This window comes from Rhopalosiphum maidis, chromosome 1 (assembly GCF_003676215.2).
Source record: "Rhopalosiphum maidis isolate BTI-1 chromosome 1, ASM367621v3, whole genome shotgun sequence".
NCBI classification, from domain to species: domain Eukaryota; kingdom Metazoa; phylum Arthropoda; class Insecta; order Hemiptera; family Aphididae; genus Rhopalosiphum; species Rhopalosiphum maidis.
Window position 1 is genome coordinate 34807874 of NC_040877.1, and position 21399 is coordinate 34829272.

The 21399-nt window shown below is 23.1% G+C and overlaps 1 protein-coding gene across 3 annotated transcripts in view; it reads right to left on the reverse strand.

The window, feature by feature from the left end:
- Positions 1-21399, reverse strand: part of LOC113557457 (GTPase-activating Rap/Ran-GAP domain-like protein 3) — a 285169-nt gene that overhangs the window by 77307 nt on the left and 186463 nt on the right. For all 3 annotated transcript variants that reach the window (XM_026962994.1, XM_026963011.1, XM_026963003.1), the window contains exons 2-3: positions 16176-16245; positions 2383-2469 (exon numbers count right to left, since the gene is read on the reverse strand). In XM_026962994.1, coding sequence (XP_026818795.1) covers positions 2383-2469; positions 16176-16245 — 157 coding nt within the window. The remainder of the gene's footprint in view (positions 1-2382; positions 2470-16175; positions 16246-21399) is intronic.

A 21399-nucleotide genomic window follows, 5' to 3' on the forward strand; every position in this document is an offset into this window, starting at 1 on the left:
TTAGCAAAAAAGTGTCTACCTAGATAAAAACTCAAAATCATTCCGAAGGACTATTAAAATAAATAGGAATAGCAAAATAATAAGAAGAATATAAAAATGGAATTTTTTAATCAACAATCAACAGTAGGTTCAATTAAAAAAAAAACTAACGAAATAAATGAAATTTTTCAAATTAGTCAAAATCACAATTTTTTCCAAATTGTTGTTATTCTTAAATGCTTAAAAAAAATGTATGTTTGATATTTTTAAATAGCAATAAAATCAAATTATGAGGAATTTTGTATTAAACTTTCAAGCTTTTTCCCTCACTGATCATTATTTTATTATCTACCAATTACTAATAAATATAATATAATATATATAATAAAAAAAATAAGCTAAACAAGTATTGAAGATGTTAGATGTTTATAAAGAGCTCAAAATTAAAATAATTATTTTGAAAATTATACCATTATAATAAAATAAAAACACTAAAATAATAAAATAAACATTTTAGGAAAATTATAAGTACTTACTTACAATTATTTATCATTGAATTATAAAAAAAATAAGGAAATCGTTATTTTATGAAGTTTTAGGCCAAACAAAAATTATTTTATTGACATGTATAAAAAAAATGAAACGTCAAATGTCTATAAATAAATCAAAATGGTTCAAAATATTGTAAAATTGTTATCTTGTATAAGAAATGCTTGTATAAACATTTAATGTATCTAGGGTGTTTTACATAAAAAAAAAAAAAAATAAAATAAAATCAATTGGTCTTGTGTAAATATTTACATTTTTCCTAAATTTCCTTTTTGTTTTCCCAGTTATTTTGATAAATACTAGAAATTGTTTTAGCCCTCCCCCCAAATTACCAACTATATTAACTAGACACAATATTCTGTCAGAAACCACCCTTGGAGTTAAAAACCAAGGCATTTTTACTATCCCAAAACCTAAAAGGTGATGACAGATATGAAAAAAAATATTAATGTAAAATCAATACATTCATTGCTCTTTGCTCTGATCAGAATGTAAAATTATATAATTTTTTAAAATCCGCAAAAGAAATATAAAAATATGAATTTAATCAGATCATACCCTCCGTTTATGTATTTGTATGCTGAAAAATCTGTTTCAAAATTATGATAATCAAATTGTATTCTATATATTTTTAAATTTGGTTCATCATTAATGCATCTATTCAAACTTTATTTTATTTATGTAATATATTTTTAAAATGTTTACAAATTAAGTATAGAAATTATTTACAATTTCTTTCATAAATTATTCGAATAAAAAAAGGTCAAAAGCTTAATGATACGACGTAGATAGAAAGTATTTTTTTTCTCATTTTTCTGTACCCTTTAGTTTCCGAGAAACCAGGAGAAACGTCGTAATAATGGTGGGTAAATCTAACCTAACTCTCAGAATCGTATTTTAGAATTCAACGACTTAATCATCAATACTTTTAAACATAAATATACTCGTTCATGTGTCTTACAAGTACATTATTATTTATTAGAACTAGTATCTGTGTAATTGTGTAAAATAATAGGTACATAATATATATGTATGATATGTATGGAATTTTTCATTTTAACAACAGCTCAATTAATTCAACAGTTTTAATTCTAAAAACATTAAATATACTATTTTTCATCTATAAATGATTGATTGAGGTTATTAAAATAGTGTTTGGCGTTACTGTTTAACGTTATCATAATACATAATATTTGCAATGAAATTAATGCAAAATAACCTGATGCTAAATGATACGAATGCACGTATTTATTTGCTTGAACATTATTAGGTATACAGTAATATATATTACTAAAATAGCTAAGCCTTACATCTATAAATTATTATATTTGTTGATATAAATAAGGTATGATATTATTTTGTAATACCTATATTTTTACCATATTAAATATGTATTAGTAAACAAAATATTACTTTTACTATTATATACGTGTAAAGATAATTTATTATTAAATTAAAACAATGTAAAAATAATTATTTATCATACTATTTTATACAAACTTTTTTTTATAACATTATGTTCTCCACAAGATTAAGAAAATTCCAAATTTACTAATTGCACAATGCTTATGTCATTTATAATTATTATGCATTAGTTTATATTTCAATTTCAAAGCATAATATAATAAGGTTCGAGTAACACGATGCACAAGACAGTTGCAATTTCAATAACGCGAATATTCTATAACAGCAGAAGCATGTTGTACTTTGTACACTCAATTAAATAACATTTCTATATGTATGAATGTATATGATAGCTTGATTTATTTTATTAAAACTCAGTTTTTGAAATTATAAGTGTATGATTATAATTAGTTTGAATTAAAATATATGGTTTTTATTGTTTTTAATTACCTCTTCTTTTTCTCCAAGGGAGTCACCATTCTCGATACGAAATCTTCTTCCTCCAGGATCTTGTCCAGATGCATCCAATTGGGGCAACTAAAATTAAAATAATAATATTAGGAATTAGGATATTATCAAACATGATTTCATAGTCTATAATGATCCCTTAATCTTGTCAAACTTCTTTTTTATAATTGATATTTCATTAAATATACTGCTATAATTAAAAGAAAATTTTTAAACATAAATTATATAAAATTTATGACACCAATAAAATAAAAATTCTTAACTACTATAGATAGAGTAATGTTACACACTACCTAGGTAATAACAATATTAAAAAAATGTATTTATAAGTTGTATTCGATAAAATGTTTTTGTATGATGACTTAATAATCAAAATAATTTATATAACTATAGTATAATTTTAAATGCCTTAAAAATTGAACTGAAACTAACATTTTAATCACTTCATTTTCATTTTATTAAAAATATATATCGTAAAAGTATGTTATTTTATTTTTAGAGAATTAAAAAAATTTCAGTCTGAAAACCAAAAAAATATTCATCTTATTTTATTCAGTCGTACAAGTTAAGAGTTTTGACCATATTGTCATCGTGTTGACGACGCCAAACATAGTATGACCGATGATCGTTGACATCGTTTAATATTCTTTTTGAATCAATCTAACTATTTCCTATATTGATAAAAATAGATCAACAATAAGATAAAAGATGATTCATTGAAAATGTATCTGGATATGATAATATTATTCGACTTAAATGTTTATCTAGATAAAATATTATCACATCTATTTAAATAAAAAACTGATAATTTTTAATTTGAAAAATAGAATTTTATTATAAATATAATAGTAATTATTATAATATAACATTCGATTTGGGTAAAATTTAATTTTGATTTTTAATTATGTAATAGCTCAATAAATTACTTAAAATACTGGTACTTCTGAATAATTAAGAACAACTGTTAACACTGAATCGGCTACAATAATAATTTACAAAGAAAATTGTCTAGCATGTAATGGAAAATATGACGATTGCGGATTGAATTATATGCTTTATGTGTAAGATTTGGTGGCATAAAGCGTGTTCATACTATAAGGATCTCCAGATCCAGAATGACTTTGTATGTGATTTATTCCCATTGGAATTTATATATTTTAATTACATTTTTAATTGAACTTTTTTTTTAATTTGTGTTTTAAGTTTGTGTTAAAATTGACAAGGTACCTAAAGGTACTTAGTCGTGAAAAAGAGATTATTTATTTAAGTTTTTTTAATTATGCAATTTAAGTATATAATATGGTTTTATTTTTATTCTAATAATTATCAATTAATATTGTAAGTGATAAAAAGTTATTTTTTACAACTAAGTCTACATTAATTTTCCATAAGGACTTGTATGGGATAAAATTCCCAATTTTCATTTTTTGTAAATAATTATTTAAAAAAAATGTTTAATCTATAAATAATAAATATTATCCCCTACTACCAAATTAAAATATTTATCACACTAGTAAAACCAAATAAATAGAAAGCTCGCATTTATACCTAAGCTACATTACATATTATGACTATACAATTATGCCAATTGTGTAGGCATTCAAACTGTATAAAATACTTGGTTCAGTAAAAACCGACACTAATAAATGTTTCTTTTAACAATAATGGGTAAATTTCTTATATTGACGCTATGTATAATTTTTAAAATCGTAAATATGAGTATATAAATATATATAATATAATTATCATATATATTATATAAATTAATCTAATCATCCAATTTCAATTTCAAAAAAATAATAATAAAATATAATTCTTATGTCAAAAAATATTTTTTATAATCTAGATAATTTATCTCAGAACATAATTTAAACAGATATATATAAATAGATAAATACCTAATATTACATTTATCAAGAAACTATAAACAGTTAAATATTTTCTATACATAAATAATTTAGGTAATACTCAAAAATAATGACAGTCGTCTGAAAATTTATCTTAACGAGTAATAACTGTGGTTATGATAAATGGTTATAAAAACGTGGATTTGCTGGAATTTTAGAATGTTGAAGCTTATACTCAGTTATACTCAAAATAAGTTATTAAAATTCGGTTATATTAAATCTACCACATTTAAGAAAACAATTGCATCAATAACTTTTGTTATTGTTAGTAAAACGAATATACAAATATAATAAAGGGTTGTATTTAACTAAGCTAAGTAAATATAAATAGAATAAAAAAAGTTACTAAAAAAATATGTTGCCTATAAATAGGCAACAATTCATAAGCAATTAATACACAGCATTCAATACTTTGTACGAACAATGATCATTTCAGTTAGTGCATAACAAATAAAACACAGTAGCACACTACTTTAAACACATATCGGCGGGTATATACTTGTATACAGTAGCTTAGATATTCTATTATCAATTATCTATACACTTACTCAGATATTATATTATTGTCTCTAAACATTTTTATATATTTAATTATATAAGAACAAGTTTGGTACTTACATAATATTTTAGCTACCTAATACTGCTTAAACAATATAAAAATAATAACGCATATACCTATACAATACGTATGTTTATTGCTTATACATCATCTAAATTTATTTCGTCCAAAGAACAATAGTTTCTTAGATATTATATTAATATCGGTCCTTATGTGATTGCTGCTGTCACCGGCATTTCATTTAAATCATTTTACCACAAACGCAAGCAATCGATCTTTTCATCTTTATACGTACGCACAATGCGTTATATCGGTGTCATCGCCATTAGCCCAAAAAATAGTAACCTATATAGTACTTATATATAAATACACATTTTAATGTTTTGTTCTTATAATGGCACAGTTGCAGGCATCATATCTCCAGCGACCGCATCGAGTGGAAGACTCGACGACTGTTATATTATATAAAATAATATATTATGATTATTATACGCATTCACAAAATAAAAAAATAGAATTGAAAAACCAACGCCAGGGGCAGTTGCTGGATAGAGGAACGGTTAACGACAGCTAGGATTAATCATGGACGCAAATAATGATAATTATTTATCGTCCATGTCGCCGTGCGTATAACCCTGCCCGGGCAGGCAAGTTAATGACGTGCGGTAGAGACGCGAGTGCACGCTAATAGAGTGAATTCGGTATTGTTGAAGAAAAGGAAAGGAACAAAAAAGGAATTGAAATTCGGTAGTGGTAACAATAAGAGCTAACGCAATGGTACATCGGTAGGGTGTAGGGTGTCTCCTTATCTCTGACACACGCCGCCGACTTCGATCGATAACCCTTATTTACTCGATTTTGATATAGCATCCCTCCTCCAGTTTGAACATTCACCAGGATGTAGAAAATATTCTTACACATCATATGTTACAAAATAATCAATTGTTGGTCAGATAAAATCTCTGTCACTAAAATAATACAATACTTAAATATATAATATATATATATGTATATGTATAAACAAACACTTATGTAACACTTATGTATCCGGTAAACACGTCATAACTACGACCTAAATAACTAAACTAACTTTATATAAAATAGATATAATTGGCATTAAGTTGCAGTTGTTTATATATTTATATACATAAAGAGAGAGAGAGAGAGAGAGACCATAGATCAATATTTAACTAATGTGTGATTTAATAATATAATAATATACAAGTGAGAATTTATGTTTATAATTGTATATATATTTTACATAACATACAATTAACATATTATTGTATTAAATCCTAACTAATTAATAAATTATTTCGTTATACATTTTGAACAGACCACTTATTTGTCCATTTGTGGTATATATAAACTGTAAATTTCCGCTACCAATCGTTTTTCAAATGCCACAATTAGGTATCGGTTTAAAATTTAAAATAAATATACACCACTATACATTATTTTATATCCAAAGTGAGTAACCATAATTAGAAATAAAATCAACAATCATTTAATTATTTACATAAAATTAAAATTAATATTTCTTTAATTCAAGTAAATGTTTTTAAATAATGAAAAAATTAAGCTGCACATGTTTGTTTTTGTTCTTGTAAATATTTCAATTGTTATAAGCACTTATAACTTAGTATAATCGCTTTGAATTTATAAAAATTATAAAAATTTTATGACTTTTATTATTTTTCAGTATTATATGATATAATACAAAAGTATTATATATTTATATGTATAAAGGTAATGAATAAACTGTCCCCATAAAATATTTTTAATCTTTTAAAATAATAAAAAATGAGATGAGCTTTGGTAGATTTTAATTATTTTTAAGAAATGTGTTGAAAAAAATTAAATTAATCCGAAAAATATAATTATTTATAATTTTTAAGCATAATACAACAATTTTTATCTTGATAAATTAGTAATATAATGTTGAGGTAGGATAACTTATTATCTACTATTAAAGTAATCTAGATAAATTTGTTCTATTATTTTTTATAAATTTAGATATAATTTAGAAATGTGTCGTTTATTTTTTGGTATTTTTTTAGTTGTGATTTTTAATTTTAATAAATGTGGACATTTTTCTCCTTACAATTTTTAAATTGTCAAAAATGTCGTGTATTCAAATATTTAGTCTTGAATTAATGGTTCATTTGACTATAGTCATTTAACATTTTAAAGTGAGAAGTAGTGGCTACCCCACTAGTGTAGTAGTGGGGTAGTTACTGTGCTACATTGTTTTCCTCAACTCGAAATACTCATAAATAATAAATATTTGATACTTATTAATAAACTTTCATACAGGTGTTCTGATTTGTACAATTGAAAACTAATGTTTTTATTAAAATAATATGTATATTTTTTTAAACGCTTGTATTGTAGTAATAAATTAATTATATATAAAACAAATAATAAAAATTAAACGACATTAAGAATAAAATGGATTTAAATTAAAATTGCAATATGCTAGTCTTATATTTATGTATACATTTTAGGATATGAAAATGGATGAAGAGTATAATAATACCTACGTAATACAATTAAAATTTGATAAATTCTGCTTATTCATAATAGCGTTTTTTTTTTTTTTTTTTGTAAATTTTTTGTGTTATTTATTTTAAATAATTATACATGTAAATTAATGGATATAAAAGCGTGTGGTACAGAACATATCTCGGTTTAGGTATTAAAAAGAAATAGTGGAATTTAACGATCATAGGTTTATGTTGTATTATCAAAAAATCGTACACGTATGAAAACAAAATCAGATTGTTAAATTAAATTATGAATATGAATGATGTTATTACGTTTGAATATTAATTAATTATTTATACATATTGCGCAAATATGGCCCAGTTAAAGTATTAAAAACCAAGGTGGATACTGATATTTGCTTACAACTTGAAAATGATATATTTATGAATATTTTTTAAATACAATTCTATATTCTCCATATAGGTATTATAGATCTGAAAAATAAGCATATTCGATCAAACAATAAAAATAATTACATGAAAATAAAAGATTGAAGAGAACCGAATGTGTAGGTAATTTATTATTATAAATAACATTTAAAATCTTTAAAATTTTCGATTAAGAAAAAATTAACTGTATTTCTTCTTGTGACGAATATTTCGGTACTAGTGTTGTAATTTTTCCTTCTAAAAACAGTTTATGTCACTGAAATATAGTTATACGAATGCAGTAAGTTTCTTTTTACACTTTTTTTCATCTCTTAATAAGTCTGGGTAGCCGTTAATTCACACAAACAACAATAATAATGTACAACTTCACGTTGCGTTTCGTCGACTCGAATGTAGCCATTTTGGAAAGGGTAAGGGCGTACACAAAACACGTTTTACTTAATTATGTATCATGAGCGATTAGATTATCAGGCTTTTTAGAGACTTATTTAGTTCTTTTTGTAATGCAATGTAATCTAGTTTACTCGTTAATCAACTATGCACTGTGGTCATTTTTTTTAAAAAAAACAGTCATTATTTTTGGACACCTTTTGTATTTTTCAAGAAATATAATTTTACAGGTTAAAAAACCCAAATTGTTTTTATTTTTAGAAACATTTTAGCGATTTTAATTTAAAATTATTTAAAGTATAAATTAATAGTTTTTAATGAACATGAGCACGATAAATAAAGAATATTAGATAAATAATTACAAATGTGCATAGGTGAATCTAGTGTACAATATGAAACATACTTTACTCCAATAAACCTCAAATAAGTTTAATAATTTTGTTTTTATAGATATTTTGTATGCAATACATATATATATTAATTTTTATGATGATTTTTCAAGTTTGTACGCCTGTAGATTTAGTCTAACAAACGGGGAAAGTGGTGCCAGCCAGATAATCGTTTCTCCAGTACCCACACGATTATATTATGGTGGTTTATTTTTCGAATCTAACATTTAATACGCAATTTATTTGAATTTGTATGTCTATTGCCAACATTTGTATGAATTCTCATCCAACAGTGATATAAACATTTGGATATTTCTTTAGCACCCTCTCCATAAATAGAATCAATATTTTGCAGGTAACTACTATACTCACTCTTTAACGATTTGTTATATAATTACTCAATTTTGTTTACTTATTTAAAATTTTATTTTTGATTGATACCTCAAGTTTAATTTGCATATAATAATTTAAATATACAATTAGAGTATATAGGTAGTTAAAAATGAACCATCATGATAGGTAGAATAAGTAATGCTAACAGAATAAATAAGAAAATATTAACTACATCATAATGTTTTTTTTGGAAATACTTTGAAATATTATGTGTAGTAAACACTAGATTTACTTAAATTTTCAACGTTTTTGTATTTTATTTCATAAACTTATTCATATTAATTAATTAAAACTATATTTCACTTACAATGAAAATAGTGCGACTAATCTTAAATATTTTATTTAATTATTATAATTTTGTTAATAATAATTACGAAACATATTGATTAAAAATATAATTATCATTAAGGTTAAAGTTATATTATTTACTGGGAGTGACAACTGGTAACCTCATCCCTAATCTTAAGGCTCATTATTATTTATAATTTATTGCATCTATTCATTGTACAAAACTGTATAGATTCTACATTACTTTAGTGCAATTAAAAAAGTTTTATTATTAACACTAAGTAGGAAATCATTATCTGTCAAAAAAAAATAAAAAATTAAAGGTTTATAATAAATATGACTTGTATTTTTTGAGTATTCGATATTTCTTTTTAAAATTTATGATTAATTATAAAGTTAAATATGATGCAATGTAAATTACGTTTTAGTCACTGCTCGTTACGCAATTTAACCAAAATCCTCGACTGTATCCTGTTAGTGGTATACGTAATTTGACTATGTACATGTGGCAAACGTTTAAGCGTCAGGAACCTGCAACCGTTTAGATATGTATCTCCTTACGTAGCTGTGTCCTGCATCCCAAAGATTTACGGTTCTAACGAATCATCAATCTTCAAAGACTTCAAGGGTATACACAAAAAATATATACCCAAGTTACAATATAGGGGTGGAAATTTCTAGCTAGGGTTCTTCACATTAACTCTCCGACATACCACGGAAAAATCGTTTCGCAAAATACAATTCAACAATGTTACAGCGTTTGTGCTTACCAACCTTATACTTGAGAAACTAAACTATCAAAATTACGAAGAAACATTATGTCATCGAACAGTAAACCTACATATTTTGTCAATACCTAGTTTTTAAGTCAACACTATATATAATTATGCGTACGATGTTTTACTTACTACTTTCATAAATCAACACATACGATACATCTATTTCAATAACTTATATAATTATATTTATATAAGTGTAAAGTTTTCGGTGAGCTACCCACACACACCTTTTTTTTTTAATACTAGTAAGCCAAACTGTAATCACCTTAAGTCTTATGTTTACTTTAATTTTTAAAACAAAAAGAAAGAATCCATTGAAATTTTAAAAGAATTTTAGACATAAACAATATAATATAGTATGCGTATGAGGTATGTTTTAAATTTGACTGCCGTGTGTATTATAAACCAAATTAAAACGTGAATTTTTCAAAAATTACTTAAATTAATTGACAACGATTAAGCATTGTTTACTTGTATAATATATTATCTCACAGTATCTATATTATTGTAAGAAGCACTTATAAAACACCTGTTATTTTTCCTACAAAATCTAATTAATAAAATAAAAAAACATCGTCGATTTACGATATACTTAAGTTATGAACTATTTTTTTTATTTCAGGTAGATGAGAACATATTTGTATCATATAATCATTTAATATATAATTATACATTACCAGTCATTTTTTCACACACACACATATATATATATATATAATATCCGATTTTATTTGTTAAATTCCATGATATTTTGTTTTAACGTTTAAACGATATAGGATTAAATTATTAAAATAGGTGAGGAAATATTGAATCTAATTTTGATTATGGTGAAAATTCAAAGCACATAAGCCTTTTGACAACCCCTCTAATTATTATTAAGTATACAATATATTTATGTATTCATAAGTGCATAACTAACATTATGATTTTTATAAAATTACCATTAGTGTTAAATTAATATTGTTCAAAGTAAATAATTAAATTTAAACTCAATGTAACTAAGTATAATTTCGACTTACATATTTCGAAAAACACCCAAGAAAGATAATAACAAAAAAAAAAAAAAAATAGAAATGTTAAAAAATACCTCATATACGCCTAAACAAGCTCTATACATAAGTTCAATATGTATATTTCTCAAATATATATACTAGAAAATAATTGTCATAGAATCCCTAAAATAATTTTAAACGAAGCCATTTTCTACAATTTAGACAAATACTCGTAGTTGTGATGAACATTTTTAAATGCAAAAACTTCATATATATTTAAGTAATAGTTGTTTAAAAAGTTCTAAATTTGTTTTTCCAACAACTACATTGTGTAATTATTATGTTATTTTTTTAATTATATTGGAATTTATTATATTCTGTGCTAAAATAATGTCAAGTGTTTTGATTAATCCTAAATGTAGTATCAGAAAATGAAAATAGAACTTTTATGATGTAATAACATACAATTTTAATTTGTTTAGTTAAAATTAAAGAATTTAAAATAAAAATTAATTAGTACATTATCGTTAGTTCATCTTTTAAAATTTAGTTTCTGTAATATATTGTTATAAACTACACAGCATATTTATATTTATATGTTCTTGGAGTTTTATTCCTTTATTTGAGATAAAATGTTAACCTGTAAATTGTTTCTTTATCTAATCAGATTTTATATTTTATTATTTACTTAAATTATTCATATATTTTTTACTTATACAATATATAGTGACTAAAGTACTTAAATATGAGCATTAAAATTTGATAAAAGTCGTTGAAATTTTAGTGCTTGGAATTAAGATTATTGGAAATAATATAACGAAATCGATTATAATATAACTTTAAAAAATATTATATTATTTCCATTATTAAATTAATTGCAAAGTTATATTTAAAAACTATATTAATTTTGAATGTTTTGGTTTACCTATAAATATTTGTTCAAATGGTCTTATAATAAATAGTTGTGTATTGATAGTTCTATTTGTAAGCATTATTTATGAGTTGGATTAGTACATTAATTTTGGTTGAGTAGTTTTCATGTGAATGATGATTCTATCTAACAACCTATAATAAATAATCTAGGTATTCTACTCAGATTTATAAATATAATTAGAGCTATTTATTTATTTATCTTGTCCACGTATTTAATAAAGTATATAATACAATATTAATTAATATATAGTTATTATAGTTTGTATACTCACGTGAATATTATTTTAATTAATTTAGCATAAAAATTATAAATATATTAATTTATAATATTTTAACAATGAAACCATGTATATAACTTATTTTATCAAACTATTAAATCACTAATTAATTTTAACATTATATATTCTAAATTAAATATAAATGACCAAAAATAACACTGCGAGAGAAAAATGATTTATTATAGTAGATGTTATTATACAATTAAAAGCTTGTATTCCACCACAAAAAAAATCACTGAACCATCATGACTTTAATAAGTCTGACATATTATAAAATATAAATATACCTATTATTAAATATTAAAACATACTTCCTTGATTTTCTTTGTCGATTACATTTCCATAAACTTACAATGTATAAACGATGACAAGTTGATTTTGTTAATACAAATTTGTAAGACCCATTCTTATATTATTTGATGAATTGTTGTGTTTAATCATTTCAATTTTGATAAACTTAGAGGTTTTCTCGAGAATTTTATGAAAAAACGCACAAAAGTCAAATTATAGCTAATTTAGTATAATATTCAAATTTTTTGTATAAAAAAAAATACAACTATCAAAAATCTAATAATAAAGAATTAATTCCTATGATAAAAAATCGTACGCGAATCATTCTTAATGATAACAAACTCAGTTTCTTACTAAGTATATTATATCGATGGTTTATTCAAAAATTAAATAGATAAATACTTTTATAATATCTATTAAATATAAATGTATTGATAAAATCGAGATATCATGAAGTTTTCGTATTGACGGAAGGAAAGTCTGGTAATGTATGGACTTTTTGTAAATTTTGGATGGATATTAATTATTTAGTGAATGTCTAATATAGCCTTAATATAATATATTTTACATCTATTGTATATTATGTTATACATGATGTCTACAGTTAAATAATTTTTTTTTTTATTTAAAATTAAATTAATGATTTGATGATGATAATCATAAAATATTTGTGGTTCTGTAGTTTATTTGTGAGTTTTTAGTTTAAATTTATACAAATAATAATTAATCATATAATGCCATATAAAATATAGCTATCAAATAATTTATGACAAAATTATGTATGTTAAATTTTACAAGATAGATGATATTTCTGCCGAAGAATGACGAACAGCAGTCATGCTCGACGATAAAAGACAATATCACGCTGTCTATAAAGCGGGAATTGAATTATTGTGGTAAAAAAAAAGTGAGAAAGGAATGTACCTAATATTAATTTATATTATTTATAGTTTACAGCTTGTGATATGTTTGACATTTATTTCAATTCACTCATACCGACGTATAATAATGGGGTATTATTATAAGTTTAATAAAACAATTTTGAACAAAGTTTGATTTACCATCACGGTGTTTATTAGATAGTTTAAAATTTTTAGACTTTACTTAAATTTAATTTATTAACTATCAATTTAAAAATTATAGTTATATAAGTACAAGAAAGTTGAATTTTATTAAAGACGGGCTTACTGTTGATTTTACTATTTTTTCCAGCACCTAATTAATTTTCTTTCCACAGAAACAACTTTAAAAATCGCTGATTACTTTTTTAAAATACCGATTAAATTGTATTTTTAACTATTAAACTTTTACAAGAAAATTTAGATCAATATTTCTATTGGTAGAAGTGATAGAATACAATAATAAAAAAAAAACATTATAATTCTAAAACCAATTCATCACCTTCGCTGGATTGTATAGGGTATATATAAAAGTAGGCAGGGAAGTATTTATGCGTTTTTGCTTTATTGGAAAAGAGGAAGTCTCGCCAAAAACGATTGTCAGTAGGAAACATAAAAAAAATCGACTATACCCCAATAAAACGATTCTGACTTAGAATTTAACAACGATAAAAACAGTAAACAATTCTTACAAAACATTGCAAAAAACGAGGTACTTAACACTGTACTTGATTGGCTTATATTGCTCGTAACGAAGATTTTTTCTATCAATATACGTTCAAACGGAGCACTAATTTTTAATAAAACATTGGGTAGTTTTCCTATGTGTATCTACTACCTATTACCTATAAGCTCATATGTAGTATATAGTGACGAGTGGCGAAAAGACGATTTGCAGATATTTATACAATCATCAAAGTGTAGACACGAAACAGATATAATTATACAGCATTCTGTTGATATCGTTTTACAGGTCAATAAACTATAAAACAGTTATTAGATATTGTGTGACGTATGACAAAAAAATAAATTTTGGCATCAATATGAGCCTTCATATTATTTAATAGTTGAATTTAGGTGATTATAGATTTTTAGCAAGGTATGATGGCATTTATTTTGTCTAAATATTGGTGTAAACAATACAGAAACATTTAAGATTAATTAAGTCTTATGTATTTTTATTATTATTTTTTTTAATGCTTGTGAAAAATAAAAATAAAAATTATTCATTCAATTACTTATAACTTCTACACCAATTTACAAAAAAAAAAAATCCAGAGTACAAAATTACAACTGTTTAAATATTTTGTAATTAATTATACATTTATTATGATAGAAATATTAAGGAAGCAAATACTTTAGCGTATTATAAATACCTAATCACACAATATATTCGGGATGGAGATATTATCATATTTAATTAAGTTTGTTTAAAAGGTGCCTAACTAAAAAAAAAAAATTGTAATACAATTATTTTATATAATATAACATTCTAGTATTGTGAAACAGTATAAATAAATTAATTTTTCTTCTATAAAAGGAAAATAAATAAATGATAATAACTTAAAAATAATAGATGATTCTCGTAATAATTACAAAGTTAATTGATCAACTAAAAAATATTTTTAATATTTTAAAATATTTTAGTATTTTTTTTTTTTTTTAATTTGTTTGTGTTTTATTGAATAAAATATAAATGATGTAAGCAGGTCACACGTTACTTTCATTCTTCAAAAGAATAATATGAGAATACTTCATCATTTTTTTCTTTTTTACAATAGTTATTGTTGTAGTTAAGTAAGCCGAAGGGTCATAAATATTATAACGTACATAATCAGTGTACTCAAAGTAAAAATTAAGTATAAAACAGTTATACTAAATTTTATAGTTTTATAATAATATACAAAATGTATTGTGCCATTTAAAATGGTATGAACACAGGATACAAACCGTCAGTGTTGTAATTTAATTAAGAGTTTTTTAATCAGAGTAATTTCCTTGATTAAACTATGCTTTTGCTAATTTAATAAAGTTATAAAACATATCTATATTTATTAATTGGTATAATATATTAAGTATAAAAAAAAATGTAGCAATCGTCATGTTGACTTCATTGATTTGGCTGGGAATTATCAATAGTATGGTGGCCTCGAGAAGAGTTTGCCAAAAATCGCTCACATTCAATGGCTACCAAAACTGTTATGATAAAACGGACATTTACTCTTTAAAGAGTTAAGACGAGCAGATAAAAATGTTGGCGCAAGAAATGGAGGTAGAAAAAAACGGATACAGCTACTAATGGAAATCTCCGAATAGTCTCACTAAAATGCTTCTGATAAAGCTTATATATATATATATATATATATATATATAGAAGATACAAACGTAAGCCTTTTTTTTTAGAATGAATTAAATAAACTACGATGCTATACGAATCTCTGTGGTATTTTTTATCAGTAATTCAGACAGAAAGTGTCGACAACAATGCCACATACCTATACAAACCAAAAATATCTACCTTATGTTTACCAACAAAATCGTATCACAAATCTAATAACTTCTGTTCAATTTTTTTTTCTATTTCTTTTTTAAAATACCTCCCTAATGTACTTTGTACACATTGATAAATTGGATTTTAAAAGCACTTAAACGTTAATAATTTTTACAGATCCATTCAATCTTATTTAATATTAATAATATATCATCTATAGTACTTAATATCTATAAGTAAATTTACTTACCAATTCAACAGAACCATAATGACGCCTGCTGAACACACCACGTCGAGATATGAGATCATTAGACGACGATCTGAAAAAAATAAATGAATGTTATAAATATATAAACAAATACAAATACCAATTTCTATCAAATTTTTCAATTTTATTTTGTTAAATGGTAAGTTTTAAAAGAATTTATACTATGATAAATGTTTTTTCAGAAGTAATTGAAATTAATTTGCTCGTATTTCACTTATTATATTTATTTAAAAACAAAAATAAATTGTTAAACATAGAGAAATACAAGTAAGTATTAAGGATTGTATTTACTATTGACAGTCTAAAACAAAAATTATTTTTGTTTCAATTTACATCCCTCGTGAATAGATTTTATTATTGTATCTACTAATATGCCCTAGCATTATATAGTTTCTTAAGCATGTAACTTATACACATTCTATTTATTTTTATTCGTTATGAAATTATTTTTGTATAAGACAATAAAATATAATATAATTGAGATGTAACCCTTTCCGAATTTTCAGTGTAACTCTGTTTTACTATGGCCTGACTAGAATTTATTTGCAAATACCTGCATGCAAATCTCGTGCCAGACATAACAGATAATTTATAATAAATTCAGTAATAATTCAATGAGTAGTACATGATGATTTTAATAATTATGTAACAAGCAAATTGTAAAATATACAAGTACCTAACAAATTATCTATGTGTATATATTATAAATGAGTAAAAAAATATAAAAAAACTTCTTAATTATTTTTTGTTTATGGATGATTTTAGTAACTATTAATTATTATAACAATAAAATTAACAACTTATACGGAATATAATATAATATATAAAAATGATATTATTTTATCAGCCAAACTAAACAAAATATTTTTTTTATTATTCTACAAAGTTCATAAAAAATATATATTATGTAGGTATTGCTAATATAGCATTTTAACTGATATTTTATGGAGTATATACATAAATGTCTATACTAGTGATGATTTCATATTTTAAATTATGAAAATAATAAAAAAATATAAATACAAATGTAATTACATAACAATATAAGTTACTACTATATACTAGATAAGAAAAATAAGATGAAACAACTATAATCAATGAAAGAAAATAATTTGAAATGTTATAATTATTTATAATATTATATTTTTTAATTGAATAACTATTTTTATATAGATAGGTATTTATAAAGTTTCGTAAAAATTAAGATATAAATAATAATAATTTGACAACATTTATTAACCATTGGAATATTTTGAATAATTAATTTAAAATAATTCTTGACATTTAATACAAATCTTCAAAAAGTACGTACTTAAAATGTACTTATAATATACCTATTACAATTAATAACACCGGATAATAAATCTACTATTAATATAATTTAAAATGCTAGTATTCACTTAAGTTCACAAAACAGGCAAGCTGTAAATATGATTTGATTTTTTTTTTTTAATTAAAATATGTACTCGTACCGTAAAACAAATTAACCATTTTTTTTTTACTTATTAACTTATTTGCATAATTTCTTTTAAAAAAACAATGGAAATAAAAGCTGGCAGGTAACAGTTGTAAAACAATTTATCGAAAAAGTTCCTGTTAACATTAAACTTTAACAAGAAGCCATTAAAAACAGTGTTTTTGGCAAGCTTTTGGGTTGAGTTTTATTTCTTATACGCCTACGGGTATAATGAGTATAATATAATATTATATTTCCCTTTGATAACATAAAACCAAAATATTTTAAATAACCTACATAATAAATGTTATATAGGTTAAGTTTTACTATTGTAGTTTAATTTTTAAATATAGTTAATGTATTAGTTAATATATTTGTACATATCAAAGTTATACAATTAGATACCTAATAATTAATAATGAAAAGTTGACTATAATTTAAAATATTAGTAAATTCACGTATTTTATTATCAAAATAAGTTTGATTATTAAATAGAAATATTTTTTTTTACTAAAAATTTACATTAAATGTATACATTTTTAAGATTTTTGATTTTTTTAAATATAACTGATCATTTTATATTTATTTTAAATCATCACATTCTATTAATATAAATTATTAATTTCAAATAATAAAGTATGTATCTAAATTGAAAGTAATAAATTAATGGATTAAACCGTTAAACTTTTGTAAAAAAAAAATGTTTGACTTAAATGTTTATGCAATAATAAATATTTTAATAACCCTATAATTATCGCTATAATAATCTATAACATAGGCCGAATAAGGACTAAAACCAGTGAGCCCGTATTCTCATTATGTTATAAATATTATTTTTAATTAATATAAATCATAATATTAGTAAATATTACTTAGGAAAGCAATAGTAATAAATAATAATAATATTATGACCTCGTAAATATCAATTCAACGTAAGTTAATAAAAACTATGTTTCAAATTGAGTACGAAATTATATTTCAAAATAAGCATTTATCGGTGAAAAAATTAACCACACTTATGAATTTGACAAGGTTTTCAAATCCTCGTGATAGTGCACATGTTGCAAAGCTTGAAAAACACGAAATCGAGTATTCGTAAGAAAATATCAAGGAGGTACATGAGAGTTTACGCTTGTATGCATTTTTATAACAAAAATGCATAAATAAATTCAAATTTTCCACTTGAATTGATACGGTAAAAATACAACATTATGTACTCAATAAAATTCTAAACGACTCAAGTATATTTGCATTTAGAGGACCTCAAGAAAAATATGTATACGCCTAATGTTCTATATTATAGCATTATTTAGTGTGCATAGCTGATTCAGCGGTATGACACTATTTTACGATGGAAATATTGTTAAAAATAAACATTACACATAAAAATGTATTTACAAACGGACAATTCTTAATATTACATGTAGTATTAATTATAATTTATCTTTATATTATCAAATAACATTTGTCATAAATTAATCATCAAAGTATTCAAAATTTTGATTATTGGCTGGGACGGATTTTTTCAATAAACTAAAACCCATAATATAGTTGTTAATGTTTCAAATTCAAATAAAATTCAATATTCTATTTATTCAAATTTACACTGCTCCTCGGATAATTACATAATATTAGTTATAATACTAACATTTGTAATAAAATAAATATTTCATGGAAATTTACAAACCTTATGACTTACCTGGCCATTGGTTCCTTATTTTTTTATGATTATTATTTTAAGAGCTGATGTCTTTAACATTTAAGTTAAACTGTAATGGTATTTACAGTTATTAACTTTGATACAATTTTACAATATTATATACATTATAAAATTATAGTATATACATAATACAATCAATTTAAACAATTTGCAATAATATTAGTTTTAGTTAAAAATTAAAACATACATAATTATTCTGTTTTTTTTTCTAAAAACTAAATTGAGCAATTTGATTTAAAGAAAAATGGAGGGTATATGAAATAAAATTGTGGAAGAGAGGATCTACAAAACATCTTGCAAGATGCAGCTGGAATAACTCTTAGATTTCCAAGGTTAGTAAATCAATTATTATTGAATATTTTAAGATGGGAAAAATGATTACTTACGTTTAATAAATTAAGTTTAAATTATCGTTTATCTGTATATAATATAAACGATAAATAACTACCTATATAATATAATGATTATTATTGAAAATTATTAAATATTTTCGTAATGTTTTGATTTCCTATGGAATTTGAACTTAGATTCAAATGGATTTTTCTCAAAATATAAAATATTATAACATCATACATAAAAAAAGGTAGGCAAGTGTCGCTTTGCTGTACAGTGGGTAACGAATAATCGAGTTGGTCACTGTAGTAGATTCAAAGTGGTTGATATAATGATATGTATTTTTGTGTTCTCACATTATTTTCATTAAATAAAAGGATAAAAATATAAAAACATATTAATTTAAAGGATTGAAACGTGTGATAAATGATAATATGCCAAATATTCAGTATAAATCAATATTATAGCAAATACGATCTATAACGCTGTTGTATTAAAGTGTACTATAGGGTATAATTTTTCTTTTTATGATTGCGTATAAAAAAATGTTTACGATTCAAATACCACTCAGAAAAGTATGATAACTTGATGCACCGTGGGAATTGAAAACGCTTTTATATCTTGAATCTGGTAAATAGTCCCAAGCTACGTCTCGAGAAATAACCATACTAGTAATAAGCACCTAATAATTAAAAACATCTTCAACCAGCTCGTCATTCATTCATTTATTTTAAAGTTTTATGTCCATTGCAAAACTAATGAACTTTTGGAGTATAGTACTACTTAAATATGCATTTAAGATAAAATCTATATTATTTCATATAGGCTTTTAGGTTTAAATAAAACATTTTCTTAGGCTGTATACCACATTGAATTTTATATGAGATTAGAGCATAAATTTAATTTTACTTTTTGGATAATATATTTTTATTAAGCTCATACCATCAACAATGACTTTATATCATAAGTTTTAATTAAATTACATTATTGTATATGTTGTCCCACAATCGTGTTTTTAATTTAAACTGTATATTAATGAATAAAAAAAAAATTAAAAAAAATTCTAAACAAGAACACTAACATTATAATTAGTTTTAACTTATAAAACATACATCATATTAATTATAATTAGACTAATTATCAATAGTTTCATTTGTACCAAGAACATAGATAATAAAATTCAATATATTATGACCATTATTTTTCTATACGTTTTTAAATATAATAAATATATATTAATAATTTAAATTACAGAAGACCATTACTTTTCTTAATTTTAAAATCAGAAAGATGTTATTAATTAGTAAATTATGATTAAATTAATTACTATTATAGTTATTAGAGATTACTTCACATACATAATATATTATGTATATTTTATATTGAATTAAATGTGAATTACGGTTACTATAATATTATATTCACTATAAATTAAGAATAAATTTAGTTAAAATACTAATTGTTTATTTTCACATATCTAAATATTTTTACTATACTGATATGGGTCATTGTTGTTGAGATGTGTAATTCAAATAATAAAGACTTTTAAAAGATGTCTTACAAACATTAGGCACTTCATTATACCGATAGTCAAATAGAAGAGATTTGCGTCAAATATCCGCTTCCTATAACTTGTTTGTTTTTATTTTGATATAATTAATAATTAAACAATGAAATCATGTAACATTTTCAGTTAT